The sequence below is a fragment of the Panthera leo genome, chromosome A1, assembly GCF_018350215.1.
Source record: "Panthera leo isolate Ple1 chromosome A1, P.leo_Ple1_pat1.1, whole genome shotgun sequence".
NCBI classification, from domain to species: Eukaryota; Metazoa; Chordata; class Mammalia; order Carnivora; family Felidae; genus Panthera; species Panthera leo.
Window position 1 is genome coordinate 17,560,972 of NC_056679.1, and position 25,669 is coordinate 17,586,640.

General features: G+C 43.4%; 1 protein-coding gene across 5 annotated transcripts in view; it reads right to left on the reverse strand.

Moving 5' to 3' along the window:
* Positions 1 to 25,669, reverse strand: part of LHFPL6 (LHFPL tetraspan subfamily member 6) — a 265,994-nt gene that overhangs the window by 21,811 nt on the left and 218,514 nt on the right. For all 5 annotated transcript variants that reach the window (XM_042904881.1, XM_042904643.1, XM_042904714.1 and 2 more), the window contains one exon: positions 7,620 to 7,718. In XM_042904881.1, the coding sequence (XP_042760815.1) occupies positions 7,620 to 7,718 (99 nt within the window). The remainder of the gene's footprint in view (positions 1 to 7,619; positions 7,719 to 25,669) is intronic.

Sequence of the window (25,669 nt, forward strand, 5' to 3'; positions counted from 1 at the left end):
GGCAGATATGTGTCATGCATAAGGATCATGTTTATCTTAATTCACAATTTCATCCTAAGTCTGTGACACAATTTTTTGATGCCAAGAATGTGCTTAATAAATATTTGTCGAATAAATAAATCTGCAGAATACCGCTCTGGGCCAAACCCTGAACTAGATGCCGAAGTTGAAAAATTCCTGTCCCATTGGTTCATCTGGAACCTACAAAGATGCACTTAGGGAAGCAGACAGAATTGGGCCCATGATTATAGAGAATGGGGTACTTTTTGCTAAAGCAGTACTGGAGGCATTTACTAAGCGATAACTTAAAATGGGTATGTGCATGGGCTGCCATTACTGTCATGATCCCACTGGGATTCATGGCCCTGAAGTGAATTGGTTCTTCTCCTCTCATTCTAGAATGAATGCAGAAAACCCTTCTTGTCATGAAAAGAGAACCATAAGAAGGCTGAGTGACCAGCCAACCTGGCTGCATTTCCTTCAGAGTTGCCTGGGCGCTGCCCCATCACTTCATCACTGGCTACACAGACCTTCCTCTGCCCGTGGCACTTGACCAGCATCATCTAGAGTCACATTCTAGAGGGTTCCTGTGAGTAACCCTGGGACTACCCAGTTTGGGTCTTGGTTTAGCTCCTAGCGGCTGCTTGGTCTTCTGCCATCCTCCTGTGCTAGCATGCTATTTGAGGGAATACAGGCTCCTCCTGGAGCTTCTAAATGACTTCTAGCAACTTGGACAAATTTTCTCTTTTTGTTCTCATTTTGTCCCACTGACTATAACTTGCAAATTATTTTTTCTCAAGTGTGATTAGGTTTGAAGGGAGAAAAACAGAAGTCAGGAGTGAAAGAGATGTGCCCAAAGAGATGTGACGTGGTTATTGTTCAGATTCGGTGAGAAGAGATTTCTTCCCTGGTCTGAAAATTTGGAAGAAACAGGCTCTCATCTTTTTCACACTGACAGGCTCTGAGTTCTCAGTAGTTCTTGAGAATCCAAGAGCATAATTTCAAGAACAGGAAACATGATGGCTTCTTAATGAAATTAAATAGCAAAATGAAAGCAATGATTACTCAAATTTACTTGGCAAATTAGCAAGACAAATTAATTGAAACACTACTTTTGATCATAAGGATATAATTAGAAAAGTCTGGTGGATGAAAATATCTCCGAGGCATGAATTAAATCAATTGGACAACCTGATTAGAGAGACCTTATGCTTAATGTGTAAATCCCAACTTACTGTTATAAAATGTAAAAGAAAGAAAAAAAGATTAATCAACCAATATTCATTAAAAATGGTCCTGTGCAAATAACATGAATAATAACAGCAAACGTCTACTGTATTTTTATTATGTGAAGATATTGTGTTACCTTACATATTATTCTTAACACTTATACTGTTTTCTTCTCTTAAAAAGTAATACATAAATTCACCATTGTTGACACTTACACAGCATGAGCCGTTACTGACCCTTAATCTGCAGCCACGGACTTCGTGATGGAAGGAGAGCAGGGCACCAAGTCCAACCACAACAAAAAGACACACTGAGATGCCTTTTCCGTTCGTAGCCTCATCTTCCGCTTACAGATGCCACTACTTCTCAGTAAAATCTGGTTCTGTAAAACTCTGAACCCATCCACGCTCGGCCACAAGAAGCCATTTTGCACACGGTAACCCCTGACAGCTCTTATTCTTTCAAGTTGGCCCAATCAGACTGAGAAGAGGGACTTTTATTCCATTGCTGGGACTGGGGAGAGACTCCCCCTCTTTTCTATGACACGAACAGGCTACAAGTGCCAAACGTAATCGTCGATGAGAAGAAGAGAGCCAGCCTCAAGATGGAGGAGAAGAACCCACACGCGGCAGGTCTCCGGTTTGGGAAAAACCTGGGCCCTGGACAACATCTTGGGCCCTGGACAACATCTTTGAGCCCCTGGATCAGTCAAGTCTGCAGCTCACCTTAGCTCTGGCCTTGCTGTAATAAGAGATGGTAAATATTTTCTTTGTGTAAGTCAGCTGGAATCAGCTCTCTGTAACCTAAAGCTAAAGCCCCCTAGTTTATATAAAACAAAGTGGATATTAAACTAAATTCTAGCAAAGTACAAAAAACTAATTTTCTCTCTCTACAGAGGACAAACTGAAGGTTGTCCCAGAGGGAAATGGAGTAGCGAGATGGGCAAAACAAGTAAAGGGGAGGGGGAGATACAGGCTTCCAGTGGTGGAATGAACAAGACACGGGAATGAAAGGCACAGCGCAGGGAATATAGTCAAGGACTAACAGTATTGTGTAGTGGCAGATGATGTCTGCACTTGTGGTGAGCATAGCGTGACGAACAGAGATGTTGGATCACGGTGCTGTACATGTGAAACGAATGTAACATTGTGTGTCAGCTATACTCAAATAAAAAATTTAAAAAAATATAATTTTCTTTATAAATCGGGTGATTTTGTTTCAAAGTATGGCTGCTGACCCCTTGCACCTGAATCACCCGAGATACTTGTTTAAAACACAAATGAGAGGATCACCTGAGCGGCTCAGTCGGTTGAGCATCCGACTTCAGCTCAGGTCGTGATCTCACGGGTTGTGAGTTTGAGTCCTGCGTCAGGCTCTGTGCTGACAGCTTGGAGCCTGCTTCAGATTCTTTGTCTCTCTGCCCCTCTCCCGGTTGCGCTCTGTCTCTCTCTCTCTCTTTCTCTCAAAAATAAACACTTAAAAAAATTTGTTTTAATAAAAAATAAATAAAACAAATGAGAGAAACAAGTCGGCCTCTGATTCTAATGCTTCTAAAGGGTGAAAGCTACTGTCAAGGCAAGCTGTACAATTTTAGCTGCATAATTTAGAAATTCATTATGCAGCCTGCTTGTACTCTGGTTTCCTTGTTTCAAAAATACGTGTATTCAAACATGCTCCTTGCTTCTCCATAAAGAAGAATGATCCAAAGGTAAACAGTAACAATCTTTGATTTGCAAAAGTGGGTATTTTTGTGAAATTGCTCTCAAAGCTTTGCACTTAATTCTTGACAAAGAATCAATAGCCTTATAAAGTTGTTTTCAAGGCACACACAAAAATCCTCCCCAAGTCTCCTTGCCAAGGAAAAAAGACACTTTATTTTCTTTAATTTTTATTTGTTTATTTTTGAGAGAGAGATAGACAGAGACAGAGACAGAGAGAGACAGAGAGAGAGAGGGAGAGAGAAAATCCCAAGCAGTCTCTGTGCTGATTGACTCGGGGCCACGAACCATGGGATCATGATCTGAGCCGAAATCAACAGTTGGACACACTTAACCAATTAAGCCACCAGGCACCCGGGAAAAAGGCATTTTAAAAAGTAGATTCTATTAGACTCCTACCACATTACCTTAAAACCACAAATGTGAGTTTTTATGAAATCTGTTCCTTGCTTAACTATGTCTTATATGTTTGGACTCAGTTTAAACGCCTGGGAAGCCCTTCCTACCTTCACCCCACCAGCATTCCTCCTTCCTCCAGTGTGCCTGCTTGGGCTCTTTCCCTCTTCTCCTTGGCCTCCCTGCAGCCTAAAACACACCCACATTCACTCTTTATCTACCTAAACACTTCACAGCCTTGAAGGCTCAGCTAAAAATACTCCTTCCTTAGGAAGCCTCCAGGAGAGGTCAAGTCCCCTTGAATTGTGACATAGCAACTAACTAAAATACCAGTTAGGCTGCGTTCAGCTGCCAGTACGAGAAAGGCTGCCTTGGGGCGCCTGGGTGGCTCAGCTGGTTAAGCGCCAGATTCTTGATTTCGGCTCAGGTCATGATCTCAAGGTTCGTGATATCGAGCCCAGTGTTGGGCTCTGCACTGACACCTCAGAGTCTACTTGAGATTCTTTATCTTTCCCCTCTCTGCCCCTTCCCTGCTTGTTCTCTCTCTCTCTCTCTCTCTCTCTCTCAAAATAAGTTAACATTTTTAAAAGAGAGAGAAAGGATGCCTTTAAAATTACCCAGTAAGGAAATGAATCACCATGTATTATGTACTATGTATCGGCAAGGTTGAAAGCTCCTAGGGAAGTCGTGCTTCAGGGGTGGCTGAACCCCAACTGGTTTCTCTGCCCACCCCTTCCCCCTGGAGGCTGTCCCCACCTGCCATTCTACCTAGTCAGAGGCGGCTGCTGGAGGGAGGGGGGAGCATGGCTTCTGGTGCCTTTCCCTTAGGCATATGATCCCTTCTTCTCCCAAAGCCTCTGGAAACATCTCCTGCAATATCACTGGTCTAAATGGGCTTACGCCGCCCCATCCCAAGCTAGTATTAAGAGGTAACATGACCAAGACGAAGTTAGAGAGTTGGCCACCTAATTTGCAACGCCCACAACATGAAGAGGGTAGTAAGTATACAGCAGACTAGGTCAAGTGGACCGGGCTGCTCAGCGCGATCGGTGCCCTGCGTCCCGACCAGCTGTCTGGGAGGCTGAAGGGATCAATAAATGAGTCTATCTGAAATGAACCTATTTCTGGAGTGGCGGGGGCATGCTTTGGTTGAGATCAGGGGTCCTCAGACTGTGGCCCCACCACCTGTTTTTGTAAAAACAAATTTACGGGAACACGGTCACACCCACTCGCGCATGGAGTGTCTCTCATGCTACAAACGCAGAGCTGAATAGTTGCAACACAGACCATATGGCTCCGAAAGCTGCAAACAGTCACTAGCTGGCTCTTCACAGAGCTGTTTCCCTGCCTCTGGCTTAGAATCACCGACCAGAATGGAACGATGCTGGCAAGGCAACCACAAGGTCCGCTGCAGTGCCTTCCTTTCCGACACTCTTCCTTTCCGACACACTGACGGTGTATATTATCTTCTTGAACATCTGGCTCTTCTGGTAGGTTCTGGTTCCCTGACGGCAATGCATGGGGTCTTTCAAAATGCCTTGGTGATGCCATGTCCTCAACACCTAGCACAGGGCCTGGCAGGGAGTAAGCACTTCAGAAATATTTGTCGGCTGGGTAATTGAATGAACACACTCCTTAAATAATCTTCCATATAAAAACAAAGGGGATGGTTTCTTGAGTGACCCACATCCCACAATAAGGACCGCATGAACCTTAACAACATTAACGTTTCCCAGGCCTCAGGGGGAAGATGTGCCCACACAGTCTCCTGGGAGAGGCAGCAGCAATGAGATTGGCTTCTCAGAAGCAGTAGAGGCAGTGTGGCTCTGGCAACTGGCACGCACACCATTAAAAACATGGGCCCCAGGGCCAGCCTTAGTGAGAATGCTCCCCCTCGCACACGTGCTGTGGCTCCCAACTGCGGTCCTGGGTTCTCCCAACTGAGCACCAGAATCTGTGCCTTCGCTCCGCTGAAGTTCAGTCTCCATCAGTGTGCAAGGAAACAGTCGCCATTTTTTAAAGACAGAACACAGGGGCGCCTGGGTGGCTCAGTCGGTTGAGCGTCCGACTTCAGCTCAGGTCACGATCTCACGGTCCGTGAGTTCGAGCCCCGCGTCGGGCTCTGGGCTGATGGCTCAGAGCCTGGAGCCTGCTTCCGATTCTGTGTCTCCCTCTCTCTCTGCCCCTCCCCCGTTCATGCTCTGTCTCTCTCTGTCTCAAAAATAAATAAATGTCAAAAAAAAAAAATTAAAAAAAAAAAAGAACACAGAGGCAGTTTTGCAGGACCAAGGACTCGTTTTATCTGTAGATGATGCCAGTTTCCATTTTTTCCTCACCATCCCTCTAAGAGACATTAAAAAAAAAAAAAATCTTGGTGTGGCAAAAATTAAAACCACCAGAGTTTTTAAATTGTTAAAATGGCTTCGGTGAGTTTAGTAACATAAGAAATTATTACCAGTAGTAAAGAGGCAAGTCTTTTTTTTTTTTTTTTTTTTTTTTTAAGTTTGACATTCAAGTGTTTAATCCACAATGCTGGGAAGATATGAACTACTGAGATGCAGTAATGAAAATTGCAAAAAACAGGATATGGGTTTCATTACAACCTGCTAATTAATATAGCAACACGCAATAGCAAGAGATCAGCAAGAACAGTATTCTAATCAAGTTGAGGCATGTGTGAAACGGCCAAGAATGCCTCAAACACCAGAGAAAGAAAAATGCCAAATGCTATATTAAAATATCTCCCCTGGACACAGTTTGCTTTCCAAAAAAACCAACCAACCAACCAACAAACAAACAAACAAAAAAAGGTAAAAAACTGAAAAACAAACAAAAACCAAGCTGACACTCAACTTTGTGCCAGCATTTTCCTCTGCATTTATGGCAATCACAAACTGATCCAGACTTAGGAAAGCCTTATGGAGAAGGAAAGAAAGAGCGGTCCGAAACCTCTTATATTTTTTTATCCATGCAAATTCGTAGTATTTAACGTACCAACTTCTCCGCCAAAAGAGCTAGTATTATTTTGAGGGAAGCAGGGTGTTTGTCATCCAATGAGTCAAACAAATCATGCTTTATTTTCAAATCCACAGGACTTTGATATGGTATCACATCCGTCCATTTTCCTCAGTATCGGACAGAAATTTTTTTCACAGAAGTTCTACCATACAATTTTTTAATGATGATTTGGGATATAACAGTAATACTGACATTAGACCACCTCCCTCAAATATTTCTTCTTAGAGTGAAGTGTTTAATGTGAAAAGCGAATGTATAAGTTAGTACCTCACTATGAACCAATCATCAAAAACTCAATCTATCCTTATGTTAGGGAAACGTATATTTGCTATTATTTGGCAATAATCCTCGATGTGGGAACACCGATTCCAGAAAAACATCCTCAGAAAATAATTCAATAAAGAGAAGGCTTACTTTCGTTAAGTTTTTCATTATGATATGCCTTAAAATAACAGAAGCTGGAATAGACATGATACTTAACTAGAAAGAAATAAGGAAGTGTTGGCGTAAAAGTTAGGTTTATCAACTGAGGGAAATATAATCCAATTAGTACAAGTTATCATGATGCAAGCCATATCGTACTATGCTATCTTTTTAATGGACTGCTAGGTAGAACACACAATAGCTACAAGTGAAAATGTCTGAAATTTCCAGAAAAAGTCATGAGGTGTCCTTCAGCAGTGTGTGAACTTCTAACTATTCAATCACATCTCTCCCTGCTTCTCCTACCCCTGTGGCCTCCTGATGGGACTGTTCTCATGCCTCCCTGGTGCTCTCGATCTGCTGTGTTCCTGGCTTGCAAGATGCTTCTGTCTACTGCCGGACGACCCTCGTGCATCTGTGTTCAAGACCCAGCACTCCCACAAAGCTATTACTCTGGAGTGAGATCGCTTTGGATTTCTTAGCCCTTGAGAAATCTCAGGCAGACTATAAATTCCACAGAGTTCTTTTCAGCACCTGCAATAAGTAATTAACACATGATTTTTGAATGAATTGATCAATGCATATAAACTCTTCAGAGCAGGGGCTCTATCTAAGCTTTGTATCCACAATACTTCCCACAGTTCAGGCAAACGGTAGATTGGCATAATTTCACTCAACAAACGGATAAGCGAATGTGTGCGTATTGTTACACATGACTGCTAGCTGCACTACAGGGTGTGTTTTTCTCCCTTGTCTCTCTTCCACTCTCTGCTTCTAGGAAAAGTCACATGCGGTTCTTTTCTAAAAGGAGTGTCATTGACGAAGGAAACTTACCCAGGTCAAACTGGCCAGAGACGTAGCCACAAGTCTGACGGACTTCCTCACTGTCCCAGCCCAAGGGGTAGAGGGCACAGCCAGCACCGATCAACAAGCCTGCAAAGAGATAAGCCAAGAGGGCTTTACTGGTTCTCCTCTGCATCTCCAGGTAAAGGCAGCCGCATGGAGGGGGAGTCCATATTAGCAATACAACAGAAGGGCACAGTGTCCACGTTTTGGGAAGCACCAGCCACTGCTCCTTAAAGCAATCTAAGGCCAGTTTGATTCCATGAACAACTGCGGGTCTGCTTAAAAGGAAAACAAAAACAAAAACAAAACAAACCCCCTGAGAGCTCAGTTTGGTTCCGACTTTGCCTTTCAAAGCATCAAAAGCCTTGCAAATCCTGTTGAGGAAATACAATTCAGAAGCTTTTTAAAAAATCACGCTTGTAAAAATCCCACCAGGTCCACCATCTGTCCATGTAAACAAGTGAGTCAAGAGCACGCAAAAGTGCCTAATAGGTTATGCTTCATCATCCATTAGATTTTTTCCTTTCCAATTGAAGAATCAAACTAGAATATTTCAGCACCATCCAATTTTACCTAGGGCAGCGAGAGCACGAAGATTCTCATGAACCACTTTGGCACATGGATCGGACCTGTTAGCTGTACTCCCAGCCGTTAGAACTCTGGTGAAGAGTTGAGAATCAGGGAGCGTTCATCCATCACAGAAATAACCTAGAAGACAGATACTTCCACAATCATCTAAGTCCTCCTTGCAGCTAAGACCAAAAGTATTGATGATTAAACTGAAGAAGGTGGTGGTTTTATTTCGATGTAAATGAAGTTATCGTGGCAGCACACTCTGAGCTGACAGCTTTTGATCGGCACGTCTGCAGTTTTGGATCGAAGTCTAAACATGGTTTGACAAGAAGCTGAATGAGACTTAGGCCCTCACCACCGGAATCCGAGGGCTAATCGGAAAGCACCCATCCTGTCGCATCAGTCCGCGGGTACTGTCATCGTCCGTAAGTCCCACAAGTGTGCTGGGCCTGTAGGACCACCACATACATAGTCTGATTGGTGAGAACACCAGCACTGCCTGAGAGAATGTGCTAGACGAGGGAGCCCCTTAAATGAGAAAATCCACTCACGGCATAACACAGAGGTGGAATGACAGGGCCCCAAACGCCGCTGGAAGAGACTTGCAGAATTTCTGTATTTGAGTCCCTTTCTGTCCCCCTCTTGCTTCTTGGGCTCCTGGTAGATGACCCGAGCGGTTCTAACCCATACATACTGTCTGTTTACAGTTATCTAAGGAGGAGCTGCTTCCCAAACCCTTCCCAACCTCTACGCTGAGCTGTGTGGACAGACACCCGCTACGAACCGACACAAATCTCCCCCTCCCCACAATCTGTCCCTTGGTCAACGGTAAAACAACCGTTTAATGCTGAGGGCCTGTGATCCGAGGGAAGGCCCACAAAGAATCACCGAAACTGCAAATCACTAATTCCAGGATGCCTTCGATGCAGTTGGATCGATCTGAATTGTGTCGAGGCTGAAAAATAACTCAGCGACGGTATGAGGTTTTGCCGACTAAGCGAATGCCCCAGGGACTGGTTTCCTCAGGACAGTATTTGTAGCTCTCTGAAGACAACTCTAACAAGTTATCCATCACCAGGTAAAGAGATAATTAGCGAGGAGGCCAAAGTTTGTGTGAATTGAGTTCCGTGAGTGTTCAAAACATAATGTGGTACCATTTCCATGATAACCCAGTTCTTAAATTAATAAGGAGCACTATTTTTTTGAGAACTTGTGAGCAATTTTTTGAAGGATGACAAACGCAGAAAGAGAAAATTTTCAAATGTAAAAAACAAAAAAAAAGAAAAGAAAAATCGTGACATCGAAATCATCAGTTTTCTCTTTTTCTGATAGGGAAAGAAATGATAAATAGCCTCATTTGCTAATGTCCTTTTCAGATGGCGGGAAAATGTGTCACGTATCCACGAAAGTGCCTGTTTTGATTCGTGTGATGCCGGGCACTTTGGGAACCTAAATAGAGAGAATTTTACATATGGAGCAAATTGGCGTGTGGTTTTCCAAGCGGCGGAACGCTTGGCAGTCAGGGTTCTTTTGTAGAATATTGAGCTGTCTTTATGACACTACGAAATGCAGATCCAACCATATAAATGAAGAACAATTTCATACATAGAAATTTATGTAATGTGCATGATTTTAAAAAATACCACGGGCATAGCTGACATTAAAAACAGAAGTGTTCGGAGCACGTGGGTGGCTCAGTTGATTTCGGCTCAGGTCATGATCTCGCAGTTTGTGAGATCAAGTCCCACATTGGGCTCTGTCCTGATAGCACGGAGCCTATGCTTAGGGTTCTCTCTCTCTCTCTCTGCCCCTCCCCTGCTTGCACTCACCCACCCACTCACTCACTCTCTCTCTCTCACAATAAATCAATCAACATTTAAAAAAAAGAGTATTCAGGGGACAGCAACTAGCTTATCTGGGTTTTTGTATTAATATTTATGTAGCGTTTGTATGTTTTGTCATCTGCTAAGGTGTGCTAACAGCAAAAATACCGCAGATTACAAAGGTCTGAGAAACATTTCTGAGAGAAAAATGTATGTTGCAAACCGATCAGTCTAATTGGTTCTTGCAGTTTTAGGTTCCGTAGGTAAACATCGGTGGCCTCCGGCTACCTTTCTGCTTGTTTTATGTTATGGAGACAGCAAGTCTTGGATTAAATTCAGCCAAATATCTAATGATGTTTCTTAGTCGGCTGGCACAAAAAACAGTCGGATGACCAATTCTGCAAGCCCGGTGAAACCCTCTTCCCCAAATCCATCACATAGTCATTCGAACAAGGACCTTCAACACACTGTAAATACAACAAATCTTCAACCGGCAGGTTTAGGACACTTTAGGTCAAATCAGGCAATATCTTCCATTTAAAGGAAGGGGGGACAGGGACCAAAGAGAGTTTAGACCTGGACTGCCCAATGCAGTAGCCATGAACCACATGTCGTGAGTTCAAATTTAAGTTTATTAAATTAAAATAAAAACTCATTCCTCCAATTGCACTGGCCACATTTCAAGTGTCTGATAGCCACAGGGAACTGTTGGCTACCACATCGGACTATTTTCACAGTTGCAGTAAGTGCTACTGAAGAAGGCTCTTCTAGACCTAAGAGACCATCTCAAAAGGACGCTGGGCTGGACAGATCCTTATACCCTAAGCTTAATACTACTTATTCATGAAAATCACCCCAGCTCTTTTAGATTCTCCCTTTCTAGGTGGGGCTAGAGAGCAAGAAACTACATTTCCAAACTCTTCCGCTGGCAGAAATTCTGGCTCATGTTCTCTCAATGAGAAGCCCTCGCGTGGGATTCAGAAGGTAAAAGAGAAAACTAAACCAATTCCCCACTGGCAGCTGCAACTAGGGACATGCCTTTCTGTAGACCGTAGACATAAGATTTGGGGAGTGACTTCCCCCCAAAGTGAGGAGGCAGCCTCCTCAACATCACCCACTAAGGGCAGATCATCAGCTGTAGTTTCTTTCTACCCTTGCACTTCCTGATTTCCTGAATTCCTCTCTGTCCTTCACTTCCCCAAACCTAAGAGGTCTGTGAAACTTTAAATCCCTGGACTACATCCTTTTCTACTTGAAATACCTACAGTGGTTTCTTTCACTGCTCAGACTCTGGCCAGTACGTGCCCAACTCGTGCTGATACAGGTCTTTCTATCCTACCCTATTACTTGCACGTTATTCATTTTCTCAGTTAAAAATTCTCTCTAGGGGCGCCTGGGTGGCGCAGTCGGTTAAGCGTCCGACTTCAGCCAGGTCACGATCTCGCCGTCCGTGAGTTCGAGCCCCGCGTCAGGCTCTGGGCTGATGGCTCGGAGCCTGGAGCCTGTTTCCGATTCTGTGTCTCCCTCTCTCTCTGCCCCTCCCCCGTTCATGCTCTGTCTCTCTCTGTCCCAAAAATAAATAAAAAAAAAAAAAAACGTTGAAAAAAAAAAAATTCTCTCTAGTACAACTTACACTGATTAATAAGCCTCAGTAAGTATTGATTGATATTAGAAGGTTTTGTGTTAATCCTCTGTGGTGTGGTCTCTGGTTAGGGAATTTATGCTAATCAATCTTTCCTGGAGTGTGAATTTCTGAAGTGAATACTCCAAATGTTAACCAACTGCCCTTAGTGTGTCGATTGGAGCCAACTAGCATTTTATTGTCCATACTGAAGTTACTATATTGTGACATAAAGTTAGAGATAATTTAACATACAAGTGAGAGCATCTTTTTTATTATCATTGAAGTATTACCCACATACAATATCTTACTAGTTTCAGGTGTACATCACAGCGATTTGATAGTTTTATACATTATGAAATGATCTTCCTGATAAGTCTAGTTACCATCTGTAACCATATGGTTATTACAATATTATTGACTATACTCCCTATGCTGTACATTACATCCTCATGACGTACTTATTTTATAACTGAAAGGTTGTACCTCTTAATCCCCTCTACCTATTTTGCCCAACTCCTTCCCCTCCCTCTCTGGTAATCAACAATCTGTTTCCTAGATCTGTGAATCTGTTTCTTTATTTGTTTTGTTTTGTTAGATCCCACATATAAGTAGAATCATACGGTATTTGTCTTTCTCTGATTTACTTCACTTAGCATAATAACATTTAGGTCCATCCATATTGTTGCAAATGGCAAGAGTTCATTCTTTTTCATGGCTGCGTAATATTCCATGATATATATCTCACATCTTCCTTATCTATTTATGTATTAATGGACACTTAGGTTGTTTCTGTATCTTGGCTACTATACATAATGCTGCAGTGAACATAGGGGTACATTATCTTTTTGAATTAGAATTTTCATTTTCTTCAGATAAATACCCAGAAATGGAAAGCTGCTAGATTGTATGTTAGTTCTATTTTTAATTTTTTGAGAACTTCCATACTGTTTTCCATTATGGCTGCACTAATATTTTGTTCTTACCAACAGTGCAAAAGGGCTCGATTTGCTCCACATCCTTGCTAACATTGGTTATTTTTTTGTTCTTTTGATAATAGCCAATCTCACTGGTGTGAGGTGATATCTCATGTGGTTTTGGTTTGCATTTCCCTGATGATTAGTGAGCTTGACATCTTTTCATGTGCCTGTTGGCCATCTATATATGTTCTTTGGGAAAATGTCTATTCAAAGTCCTCTGCTCATTTTTCAATTGGGTTGTTTGTTTTTGTTTTAGTTTTAAGTAGACTCCATGCCCAACATGGGGCCTGAACTCATGACCCTGAGATCTAGAGCTGCATGCTCTACAGACTGAGCCAGTCAGGCGCCCTGGTCTTTTGTTTTGTTTTTTTTTAATATTAAGTTGGGTAAGGGCGCCTGGGTGGCTCAGTCGGTTAAGCGGCCGACTTCGGCTCAGGTCATGATCTCATGGTCCGTGAGTTCGAGCCCCGCATCGGGCTCTGTGCTGACAGCTCAGAGCCTGGAGCCTGTTTCAGATTCTGTGTCTCCCTCTCGCTGACCCTCCCCTGTTCATGCTCTGTCTCTCTCTGTCTCAAAAATAAATAAAATGTTAAAAAAAATATTAAGTTGGGTAAGTTCTTTATATAATTTTGGATATTAACCCCTTATTGGATATACCATTTGCAAATATCTTCTCCAATGCCACAGGTTGCCTGTTCATTTTGTTGATGGTTTCCTTTGCTGTGCGGAAGCTTTTTAGTTTGATAAAATCTCATTTGCTTATTTTAGTTTTTGTTGCCTTTGCCTGAGGAGACCGGTTGAAAAAAATATTGCTGAGACCAATGTCAAAAAGCATCAATGCTTTCTTCTGCAAATTTTGTGGTTTCAAGTCTTACATTCAAGTCTTCAGTCCATTTTGAGTTTATTTTTATGTAAGGTGTAAGAGAGTGATCAAATTCATTCTCTTACATGTAGCTGTTCAGTTTTCCCAGCACCATTTATTGAAGAGACTATCCTTTCCCCATTGTATGTTCTTGCCACCTTTGTCATAGATTAATTGACCATATATGCATGGACTTATTTCCAATACTATGTTGAATAAAAGTGAGGAGAGTGGGCGTCCGTGTCTTGTTCCGGATGTTAGAGGAAAACTTCCAGCCTTTCATCACTGAGTAGTACAATGTTAGCTGTGGGTTTATCATATATGACCTTTGTCATGTTGAGGTATGTTCCTTCTATACCCATTTTGTTGAGAGGTTTTTTTTTTTAATCGAAAATTAAAGTCTAATTTTGTCAGATACTTTTTCTGCACCTATTGAGATGATCATATGATTTTTATCCTTGGTTTTGTTATTGTGATGTATCACATTAATGTGCTATATACAACATCGATTGATTTGCAGATATAAACCTGCGGTGCATTCCTAGAATAAATCCCACTTGACTGTGGTATAGAATCCTTTTCATGTATCGTTGAATACAGTTGGCTAATGATTTGCTGAAGCTTTTTGCATCTATGTTCATTGGGAATATTGGCTTATAATTTTCTTTCTTTCTTTTTTTTTGTGGTGTCAGTGTTTGGTTTTAATACCAGGGTAATGCTGGTCTCATAAAATGAATTTGGAAGCATTCCTTCCTCTTAAATTTTTGTGGAATAATGGAGAAGGATGGGTACTAACTGTTCTTCAAATGTTTGGTAGATTGACCCGTGAAGGTATCTGATCCTGAACTGTTGTTTTTTGTAGGATTCTTAGGTTATTAATTCAAGTTTATTACTTGTACCAGGTCTATTCAGGTTTTCTATTTCTTCATAATTTTGGAAAGTTGTGTGTTTCTAGGAATTTATCCATGGCTGCTTTAATGGCGATAACTTCTTTAGTGTTTGCTTGTCTAGGAAACTGTCTTGCCTTTAATTCTGAGTGCCTTCGTGTGGATCTCTCTGGATTCCTCTGATTTTGGACTCTCTGTGTCTCCTGGACCTGCATGTCAATTTCCTTCCCCAGGTTAAGGGAATTCTTAACGATTATTCCTTCAAGGATGTTTTTTTTCATGAAGGTTTGATTCTGGGGTTTTATCTTGTTCTTTCGTTTGGCACATGCTCCTGTGTCTCATTTTGTTTGACTTTCTGTATTGTATTTGTTTCTACGAATTAGGCAGAACAGCTACCTCTCCCGGTCTTGAAGGAGTGGGCTTGTGTAGGAGCATCCCCTGTGTAGACTGCAGGTGCCTGGTGGCTTTGGCAAGCTGGCTGCAGATGCAGCAGGCCAAGGCAGGTGGGGGAGGGGTCCCTGGGTGAGACCGTGGGGTCCCCCGGACAGGAGGGCTGGGGCTGGAGAGAGCACCGGGACCACCTTGATTGGATGGCTGAGGCTGGGGTGGGAATGGGACTAGGGGCATACACACCTGTGCCTCGTTGGGGGAATGGCTGGAGCTTATGTGAGCCAGGGGCCCATTGCATTAGAGACTAGCAGGCCAGCTGGAGTATGGACCCTGCTTCTGCCCACACTATCAGGTGAAGGAGGGGATACACAAGATGATACTCGCTGGTCCTCCAACCCCAGAGAGCGTTCTAGCAGTCCCTCACCTGTCTGGTGGAAGCTATAAGGCTAGTAAATGGATTTCCTTCCCTTATCGTCTGGTTGCCCTTTAAAGCACGATTTTTTGCTGTGCCTCTAGCTGGAGAGTGGGCCCCTCAGTGATAGCCCTCCTTACCGTAGGTCACCGAATCAGGGGTAGGGTTTCTGTCCTTGCAGTGCCTCTGTCTCTCCTACTCTTCTATACGTGGCCTGTCGTTCGTTGTGCAGAGGCTGTTCAATCGGCCTCCAGTTCTTCTTGAGGAGGAACCGCTCCAGATGTAGGTGTGGATTCTGTGTATCTGTGGAAGGAAGGGAGTCCAGGGTCCTCCTACGCTGCCATCTCGGACCTGCCCCTGAGAACATCTTTTTCATGGAAGAAATCTGCCACTTTTCAGTTTCAGCTGTGTTAAACCTTCGACCGTGTTGTAGCAATCAATGTTCCACGAAAGTGTAGTTCCAAATTCCCGAAATGACAAACCTCTTAGCTGTTATACTGTCTTCTGAAATGGGGCTCAGAGAACATTCTGGAACTTGAGGTGGTTGCCCAAATGATATTTTAGTGACCTAATAGGTTTTAATAGCTCTGGTTGCCTAATTTACTCCTGGGGAGCCAATGGTTCAGTTAGAATCTCTGGCTCACAAACTTTTATACCCTTTACATGGATTTTCTTTATTGGATTGATAAATCTGGTGGTTTATAAACTTCAAGGGCTTAATTATATGGTATTTTAACCAAATTCCTTTGTCACTGCCATAAAGGAAATCATGAAAAAATAGTCACATTATCACATTTTTTGGAAATACCCGTTTGTAGGAGCGGAAGTGAGGAAAGACACTAGGAAGCAAGGCAACAATCTGAGGAAAGTGGTAACAGAGGTGGGGTGCTCAGAGGAGGTCTGAGATCATTTGTAGCTACAGGCTCATTTGCAATTAAGAAGCAATCTATTTTTGCAATCCCGAAGGCTTCACAACTTTTAAGGGGTCATGAGTAAATCACAAATTCGTGCAAATTAGCTCAGTCTTTAGTCTGCACCTGGCACCTTGCTGAAATCAGCGATCAGGGGAGAGCAGACCATGAAGAAGGTCAGTTTGTGGGAGGTCTTGGAAATTTAGAGAGATGTTGCTTCCTAAGAAGAATGAAGATGATAATCCAAGACACGGGTCAATAATTCTTAAAATGGAAAAAACGATGCCACTTGAAGAACGCACTGACTATTAGGCCATGCCAACCTGAATTCCCTAGGGTTTTTGCCTCATCCTGTTCCAGACAATTAAAATAGTAAAAAAGCCAGGTTGGTGGAATGACCTCTAAGAAGAAGACACTGTTCCTGGAGAAGGGACAGTACAGATAAATGCAAAGATGGAAGCACTCAGGAGCTGGGCAGCGGTGCTGTGTTCTATAAGAGATCTGCCTTTACCCCCCAACGGACCCTTGTACCTAAGTCTTAGCCTGGATACACTCTGCCTGCCCGTAAAACACCTTTGGGAGAGTCCCTGGTGGAAACTGTTCGTTTGCACGCATTGCTGGAAATATCTGCCATGATACTAATTATTTCTCAGACTTCAAGTGTGAAGTCTGAAGTCTGTAAAGAGCTCAGTGGTCAGAGTAAGTAAGAACCAGATGCTGGGAATTTTCCCCTTCTGCAAAACTCTTTCTATTCAAAGTCAGTACTTAACACGTAGCCAGGGGAATATTAACATAACAATTCGGCTCCTGCCAAAAAGGCAAAACAAACCTCTAGTCAGCCCATGCCAATTACTCTCCACAGGTGGTGAGAAAAGACTCCTCATGTTCGACTCATAAAGCCTTATTTTTTCCAGGCGCTCCTGAAAGTTTTATGTGATCTCACTTTTCTCCATGACTATCGCTCCATTCTCTTTCCACAGTTTATTATTTTTTTTTTATACCGTGACTTTTTCCACTTATGCCCCTTCCGTGGTCTCGCCAACGTTTCCCATCATCTCATCTTTTATGTTTTTTTGGACACTTTTATCCATCCTCCAGTCCCTTTATCCTCCTTTCTGTGGCAAGCACAGAGGGAAATTGTTTTCTTTACTCTTCTCAGGCAAGCTGCTCGGCCTGGTAGCCTGTTATCTGGACTTCTCTTTGGATGACGTTGGCACATTTCCAAGTCCCCGTATGCTAATTTATGTACACCATGCTCCTCCATTCTCACCCCTAGATAACTGTCCCTTTACAAAATGTGAACCACAAAATAAATCCACGGCTGGGGAGGAAATAAGAGCAAGCCAGTATTATAACTCTTCTGACCTTGAAAGCACCGTAAGGAGGAAGCACAGGTGACTGTGGAACAATGCAGGGGTTAGGGGCACTGACCCCCTGTGCAGTCAAAGATCTGTGTTTGACATTTGACTTCCCCAAAACTTAACTACTAACAGCCTACTGTTGGCCAGAAGCCTTACCGATAACATTAAGTCGATAACACGAATCTTACGTGTCATATGTGTTACAGACCGTATTCTTACAGTCTAAGCTAGAGAAAAAGTATTATTAAGAAAATCATAAGGAAGAGAAAATACATTTACAGTACTTACTGTACTATATTTGTTGAAAAAAGTCCATGTATAAATGAACCCAATCAGTTCAAACCTGTGTTATTCAAGGGTCAACTGCACTTAAATATTCTAGAAGAAGGAGGCTTGGGCAGGTTTATAAACCACACCCCCTTTCAAAGTGCTTTCTGGAAACAGGTATAGAGGATGGAAGAGGCTTGTCCAGGGCAATCCCAGGACTCCTGGATCCCAGTCCAGGGCTCTTTTCCACCATGATCTCAATGCTTGGACATAAGGCCACTCCAAGGTCACACACTTGTCACCTGCTACCTGAGTTCAGCCATAGCCGTGTTGGATTTCACCAACATCGTATTTTCCTAAGTGGGACTTTTCACCTGCAATTCTGTATTTCTTGTGTCTCAAATAATTGAAAGATGTGCCAGCACTGAACCGTGCAGCTGGCAAAGAGGCATGTCAAGGGGGTCTCATTAAGTGGCTCAGGTGCTCTGACCAGTCCCAAAGGGCATTTCTGACTGGGGACTCTCAGTTCTTTCAATATGTCTTGAATTATCTCATTTCTGAAGGGTGCATTCCTTCTCTTTGAGATACTCTCACTCTTCACTTTATGCTCAGGCTCCACCATGAAAATACTAGCTGTTAAGATCTAGAAGCCTCAACACGCAGCCTGCCCCTGCTGCCCCAACAGCGGGCTATAGGCTTCACCCCCTCCCGCGAGCTCCTACCGGGATGCACTCTGCACCGTTTATTTGGGGCTCACTACCTTGCTGTAGGTATTCATAAGTAGGATGTCTCCTGGAGAGCCAGGAACTATCGGATGTTTACTTGCATCCGACTCACTGGTTCATGGTATTTGTTAAATATTAAATAGCAGTGATTTATTTATTTAGAATTTATAAAAGCCACAGCATAAGTATATAATACTTCTAGAATAGATAATATAAAATATATCATTGCCTTCATTTAGCAAAGGAGGAAGATGAGGCTTAGAGAAGCAGACTGCTGCTCGTGAAACTACTAAGTGGTAGATGCAGGCAGGGACACATGCATCCAGGTCCGTCTGAACTCTTAAGCCAATATGGCTAAACTCTACCTACTAATGCGTCCCAAATCCCCAAGGGCTCACGGTCCCAGCTCGGGGCTCACTTCCCACGTCCACGCATGTGGGAAAACCCTGCATATAAGTGGAAAAGGAAGAGTGGGGCAGAAGATCAAGATGGATTAGAAGTCATTGTTTCTCCAGGATTGACTCTCCCACCGCCTGCAACCGAAGGCAAGGGCTGTTGAGATTCCTACAGATTCTTCCTTCCCTGGGCACCAGGGAGGGAGAACCCGGCTGTGAGCTCTAGCACACAAAGAGCTCTGTCCACAAAGAGCCCGTGAGGCATAAAGATGAAAAAAATGGACTCTGCCATCGGGAGTTTAGCCAAGGAAAAGCATATCCTATCTTAACGCTAAAATACAAAATAGAAATGTGATCATTGCTGAACTATCCAAGCTATTTTCACAAATGACAATAAGGCTATTTCTTTGCTGAAAGCATCCTTCAGAAGAGAACATATTTTAGGTTTTCTTAAGATGCTTTCCCAAATGGCTCCTTGATTATTATTTCTTCTCTTCCAGTTCATGGATCAGAAGACACAAAAGACACACATCAGAATACCTGCTTTTTCACTCAGAGCAAAAACTTCACAAGCTAATTTCAGCCACGAGTGACTTGTCATCTCTGCTCTTTCTAGAGTTCCGGGCAATCACCGGGGGAAGAAAAATTTGTTTCAAACAATGAAACTTTGGAAATTTTGCCACGTCTACGTGACACTTTTCTGGTCAATGACGCCAGACTGGAAGCAACATCTTTCTAACCTTAGTAGTTAAGAAACTCCCGTTCCACTATTTCATGTCTTCAGGTCTCAGTTGTCCTCCTCTGTAAAATGGGGAAGATATCTATCTTTTGGAGTTGTTGCAAAGATTAAATGAGAGAGTGGTACAAAGAGGTGGGCACAGTACCTCACAGGAAGAGTCCAACGAATGCTCTCTATTGTTAGGGTTTGACTTTGCTGGGGCACGTGGAGGAGGCCAGAGGATTTGGTTCGAGCCAATGCGTGGTTTATACACAACCGCTGGCAATCCAGTCCCCTGCTCTCAGAGAAGGTCCTCTTCTTAGACGGAATGCAGGGAGGGTTCCAGCAAGGACATTCCTGGCACGGTGAGGAATGGTCACTTGCCCCAAAAGTCCTGGCATCCACGTAACCCTCAGTAGGAACAAATAAAACAGCCGCGGCCTGATGACCCTCACGTGTGGGTAAAGAATCCATACACGACTACAAGGCCAATTAATATTCTTGTCTGTTCCATTTTGTTTTGTTTTTTGCTGCATTTTACTTTTAAAGGCGCCTTTGGCCTTTCTGTGAGGTGGGTAGAGCCAGAACTGGTGTCCCCACTTGGTAGATGAAGGCACGGAGTCACAGACAGCGGGGAGATCTGAGTTTCATCAAGTAGATAACCGCAGGCAGAGCTGAGCTGCAAACTCAGGGTACGTGACTCCTACGTCTGTGCTTTGGTCCGCAGTCTTCACTCCAACGCTGCTAGGAAGGGGGCTAATAACGCTCTGTGCTGCAGCTACACCTCGGAAACAAACAAAATGCTAATTTTCACTGCCGATAAGATAAGGCGTTTCGCGCTGTTAACAGCTTCGGGAGAGGAATAAAGACACAGTCCCGCATTTCCAGGGTAGCGAGGCTCAGTACAGGGCTTCTCAGACTCACTTGCAGCTGAAAGAGCCGGGGGCTTGTTAAAACTGTAGATTCTGGTTCTGTAGTTCTGGGGTGAGGCCAGATCTCCTGTGACTCCAAGCAGCTCCTGGTGAGACAGACATGACTGCACGGGACTGCGCTGTGGACACTGAGGGTCAAGTGGGAACAGCGCAGGCTTTGATGTCAATCATATCAGGTGCAAATCCTGACACCACCTGCCGTGACGTGTGACCTTGAGCAGTAAGCTTTTGAATTCTCTGAGCTCAGATTTTCATCTGCGTAACAGACCTAACGGTACCCATATCTTTAGCATATTTATTAGAAATAAATGGCTTAAGGGGCATGGGGCTGGCTCAGTCCGTAGAACATGTGACTCTTGATCTCAGGGTTGTAAATTCGAGCTCCACATTGCGTGTAGAGATTACTTAAGAAATAAATGGCTTAATAAAAGTGCCTACTTCAGTGCCTGGCATAAGATAAGGGCTCAGGAAATGGTAGTTAGGTATCAATATTAGTAATGATATTGTACCACTGCACCTGCAAACATTTCATTCTATCGTAGCTTCCAGTTTCAGATGCTTCATTGGCAGGTATAGGTGTTCACCAAACAGATAATACTAATCAATACTACTATAATATAGTAATACTGATTACCTAATCAAAAGCAGAGGGCTCTGCCTTACTGCTTGCTCACGCTGTTATAGCAAATATATTTTCTGAAACGAACTGCATCTCTGTAACTAAGCATAATTCTATTCTTTTTCCTCCTCCAACACTAGATTATGAAAATGGTCACACAGAGAGGTTGGAAAAATTGTTCAGTGAATACTCATACACCAATGATCCAGATTCTAGGATTAATAGGTTTTAAAGGTTGTTCTATTACCTATCTACCCATTTTTCCATTCTTCCTTTGATCCATCAATCCATCTTTTTTGGGGGGTGGGGTAGGGAGGAGACGCTTGCCACCATAGCTTTCAAGAACTTGTACATATGACATCTCTTCCATTATTCATACTTTCGCCATTTTCTTCCCGTGGCCCACATAGTCTGCACAAAGCTAGCAGGCAAACACAAAAGTTTGACTCAAAAGTAATAGGGACACAACACTACCTCCTTATGGCCCGATGCTGCTAAATTAGGACCATCAACCTGGAAGTGATTTATATACAAATCTAGAGCAATGAATACCTCTAAGCTTTTCACATTCTCAAACAACCACTCTAAACCTAAAACAGGACTGGCTTGCTTCACCTGTTTGACCCAGAATTACCTATCAGAACTTCACAAGACATTTCGCAAAGCCCAGAGTGACAACAACATAAGGGGTCCAGCACATTCCAGCCAGCCACTCAGCTCAGAGTTTTCAGCAGACACATTTTCTCTGAAGGATCACTGCTGTTTTGTACAAACTGAATCATCCCTGATTCCCTCTACAGAAGAAAAAAAGAAAGAACATAATCATCATATTTCAACATGAGAGTGTCCTGAGAGCAATGAACTAGGCTTCAACAATATTCTGTCAACAAACAAGCAAAAAACCTAGCTGTAAGTAAATTTACACTGCAAACGTAACCGATCCTGTCCCCACTTTGAAAACGTGATGTTAATTCCAAACCAGACTCTGGTCAGTTTCATGTTGGCAAACTATGGTTACCGCAGTCAGATAAATATTCAGGTGGCAAACTGTTAGGGACAAGAGCTTTGGAGTCAGACCTGTATTTGAATACTGTATCTGCTACTTACTAGTTACTGGCTGAGCAAGTCTCTTAAACTTGAACCCTGAGAGTTTCATCGATAAGATGGTACCTCTTTATAAGAGTTGTCAGGAGGATGAGATAAAATGTCCCAGCACAGTGCAGGGCATATGAAAGTAGATTCCCTCTTATGAAATAAGGCAGAAAGAGAAGGGGAAGGCAATACTCTTGAACATTTGTATCTATTTCCAGAACAGTGGCTCTAATGGAAACAAAGTGCACCACCACCAGGATGCATTGCTTTGTGGGACAGGTTTGCAGAACTTCTGGGATTGTGGGGCCGATGGTGCATGTGTCCCAAGTCTCCCAGGTAACACATCATAACTTCGCATCATAAACTAGAATGCCATCCCTGTCTACCTCCGACCCTTCCCCTGACATACCTACAGGTCTTTGTTTTGATTCCTGCTAACACACTAACTCCCTGCTCCCTTTCCCCCAGGCCTCTAAGTGATGTGCTCTGCGTGTGAGAGATAATACGGATGCCCCCATGTGCTCACTGTGTGATCCTCCCAGGGGCCCTGGTGAGCTGACACTAGGCTCACTAGTGATGGGATTGAGGGCCCAGCAGTGCAGAATCGGCTGGAAAAGAGGCCCCCACAGCACACTGCAAGAAGTGGGCTGGATCTGGAGGTCGTGTCCTATTTGAATGGAGACAACAGTGGGATCCAGCTGGCCTATTTCCATGCAAATCATGTGAGGCATTGCAGCTCACCTCTGGGTCTGGGGCTTGGGGACAAGGCTGCGTGTCTGAGGAGCTAGTGGGATGTAACCATGTTCCCTTGAAAGGAGGGGAGGCAGGAGAAGGGGAGTAGAGAATGAGTCTTTTCATATGGCTGCAAAAAATATTAATATATTAAGGTTTTTTTAAAGTTTATTTATTATTTTGAGAGAGAGAGAGAGCACGAGCAGGGGAGGGGCAGAGAAAGAGGGAGAGAGAAAGAATCCCAAGCAGGCTCCACACTGTCAGCACAGAGCCGGATGCCAGGCTTGAACCCACGAACCGTGAGATCATGACCTGAGCCCAAACCAAGAGTAGGACTCCTAACCAACTGAGCCAGCCAGACAACCCAATATTAACATATTTTAAATTATTATGAAAAGTCAGAGTCTGAAGAAGGGACATGGCTAGAGTTTAACTCAAATGGGGTCCTGACTTGGAAGCCTACCGTAGAGGAATGGCAGGAGGCTAGGGAGCCAGATGCCCTCTGGTGTGGAGCCTGACTCTGCCCTGGTTGGTGGTGACTTTGGGCAGGCCAGTGACTTTGGGCCTTAGGGTCTCCTCCTGGCCAGCATGGATAAAGCCCCTTGTACCTCTCAGGGATGGCGTGATGACCTAAGTAGTGCACGCCAACTGCCCAGGGCATAGCAGCTGCTCCAGTAGACTGTGGTTGGACAGGTCCAGTAGACCGTGGTTGGACAGTCTCAGTAGACCGTGGTTGGACAGGTCCAGTAGACCGTGGTTGGACAGTCTCAGTAGACCGTGGTTGGATAGGTCCAGTAGACCGTGGTTGGACAGTCTCAGTAGACCGTGGTTGGATAGGTCCAGTAGACCGTGGTTGGACAGGTCCAGTAGACCGTGGTTGGACAGTCTCAGTAGACCGTGGTTGGACAGGTCCAGTAGACCATGGTTGGACAGTCTCAGTAGACCGTGGTTGGACAGTCTCAGTAGACTGTGATTGGACAGTCTTCAGTAGACCGTGGTTGGAAAGTTCCAGTAGACCATGGTTGGACAGTTTCGCATGTGACAGGTCACTCAGAATAAGCCCACAGAGAGAGGACCGTGTATTTGGAGGAAAATCTCACTCTCTCGAATTCTGACATCCTGACATCATAAAATTACCCTAGTCAGTGGAGAACTCAGGTAGAGAAACCTCCTGAAGGAGTGCTGAGCTCCCTGGGGGTTTACCTTGGCCACCTGCTAAGGGTAGTAGAGGATCCTGCTTTAGTTCTGACATAACAGTACTGAGAAGGGACAGTAAAACCTCTCTCCTTACTAGTGCCCATAACCAGGACATCAAGTGCCCACAAACAGACTGATTCCATGCTTCCAGTCCCTGTTCATTTCTTTCTACGTGCTTTAAAAAAAAAAAAAAAAAAGTGCCAGGATAAGAAGGATTTATCTTCGTATTTATTTTTAAGGTCCTTAAAGTACTTCAATCAGAGGCCCCATGACAACCTTAAAGTTGGATGCCAGGCATGTTTTTAAGAAGTGGTAAAATCTACCAAGACGAAGTGAGTAGTTAGTGAAAGACTTTCTACAAACTGAGAGGGATGAGCCTTCGGTGCAGTTTACAACCTGCCACAGTTGAGCCGCTTGAAGGTTCGAAGCTCAAGCAAATTCAAAGGATATTTAGAAAACGTGATGGAGGGAACACAGAGTGGAAATCTTCTGTAGAAATGAAAACAAGGCTTCATGCCGTGAGACGGCGCTTTCTCTGTAAGTTCTAGACACTCTGGTGGAGGCTATAACTTCTGCTGCCTAACAAAAAAATGAAAGCCTGAAGTTGGCCGGATTTTTTGTCTTGGCAAGCTACCGGAGCCGAGGCGAGACTTGAACCTATGTCTTTACAACTGGTTTTGATGCCACAGGGAGACCCATATGCCACACACATTCCACAAACACCACCACGGGGTTGTAGGGTAATTCAGAGCACAGCCTTGGCATATGACCACACGCCCCTCTGGCTTTGGGGTCCTGGATAACTCTCTTGCTCTTCTCTTGGACATGTTTCCTCAACAGCAAACTAGGAATAAAATCATACATAAAGCTGCTGTAGGATTATTGTATCTGTATATGTACATATGCATATATATAAATGCAAACATATATAAGCACATGTACACATATACACAGCCATATATAATTACGCATGTAGCCTATGTTATTATTTGAGTATAATATATACAGATTATATATGCACATATTTTTTTACTAGACTATAAGACATTTATAACAGGTTTCTACTAACTTTCCTGCTTAGGATATACGTTATTTTCACTACCTATATACTCATTAAAGTACCTTCTCACCACTAAAACAATTGGACCATATGAATATACCATAAAATCTGTGATGGGTGCCAGGGAGGAGGTACAGGTGGCCAACAGACTTAAAACAGACATTTCTTTAAAGAGATTTTTTCCTTCTTCCACCTTCTGGGATATCAGGAAAGAAAAACCTCATTTATTTTCCTGAGGTCTTTCTAGAATACCCCCAGTTCCACTGACAAACAGTAAAGCCATCTGGAATAGCTAACAGACAACAATTTGGAAGCAATTTCTTTGGAGACAGCTATAATGATTTTCCTTTTCTGTTTTCTTTCCCTCCTGAAATGTCAAGGATAACTGAAACTTTTTACTTTTCCATCTGTGATTTACTGATCAGTTCCAAACAAGTTTGGAAAGTACTTGAACATTTGTTTCCAGTCAATTCAATACTGT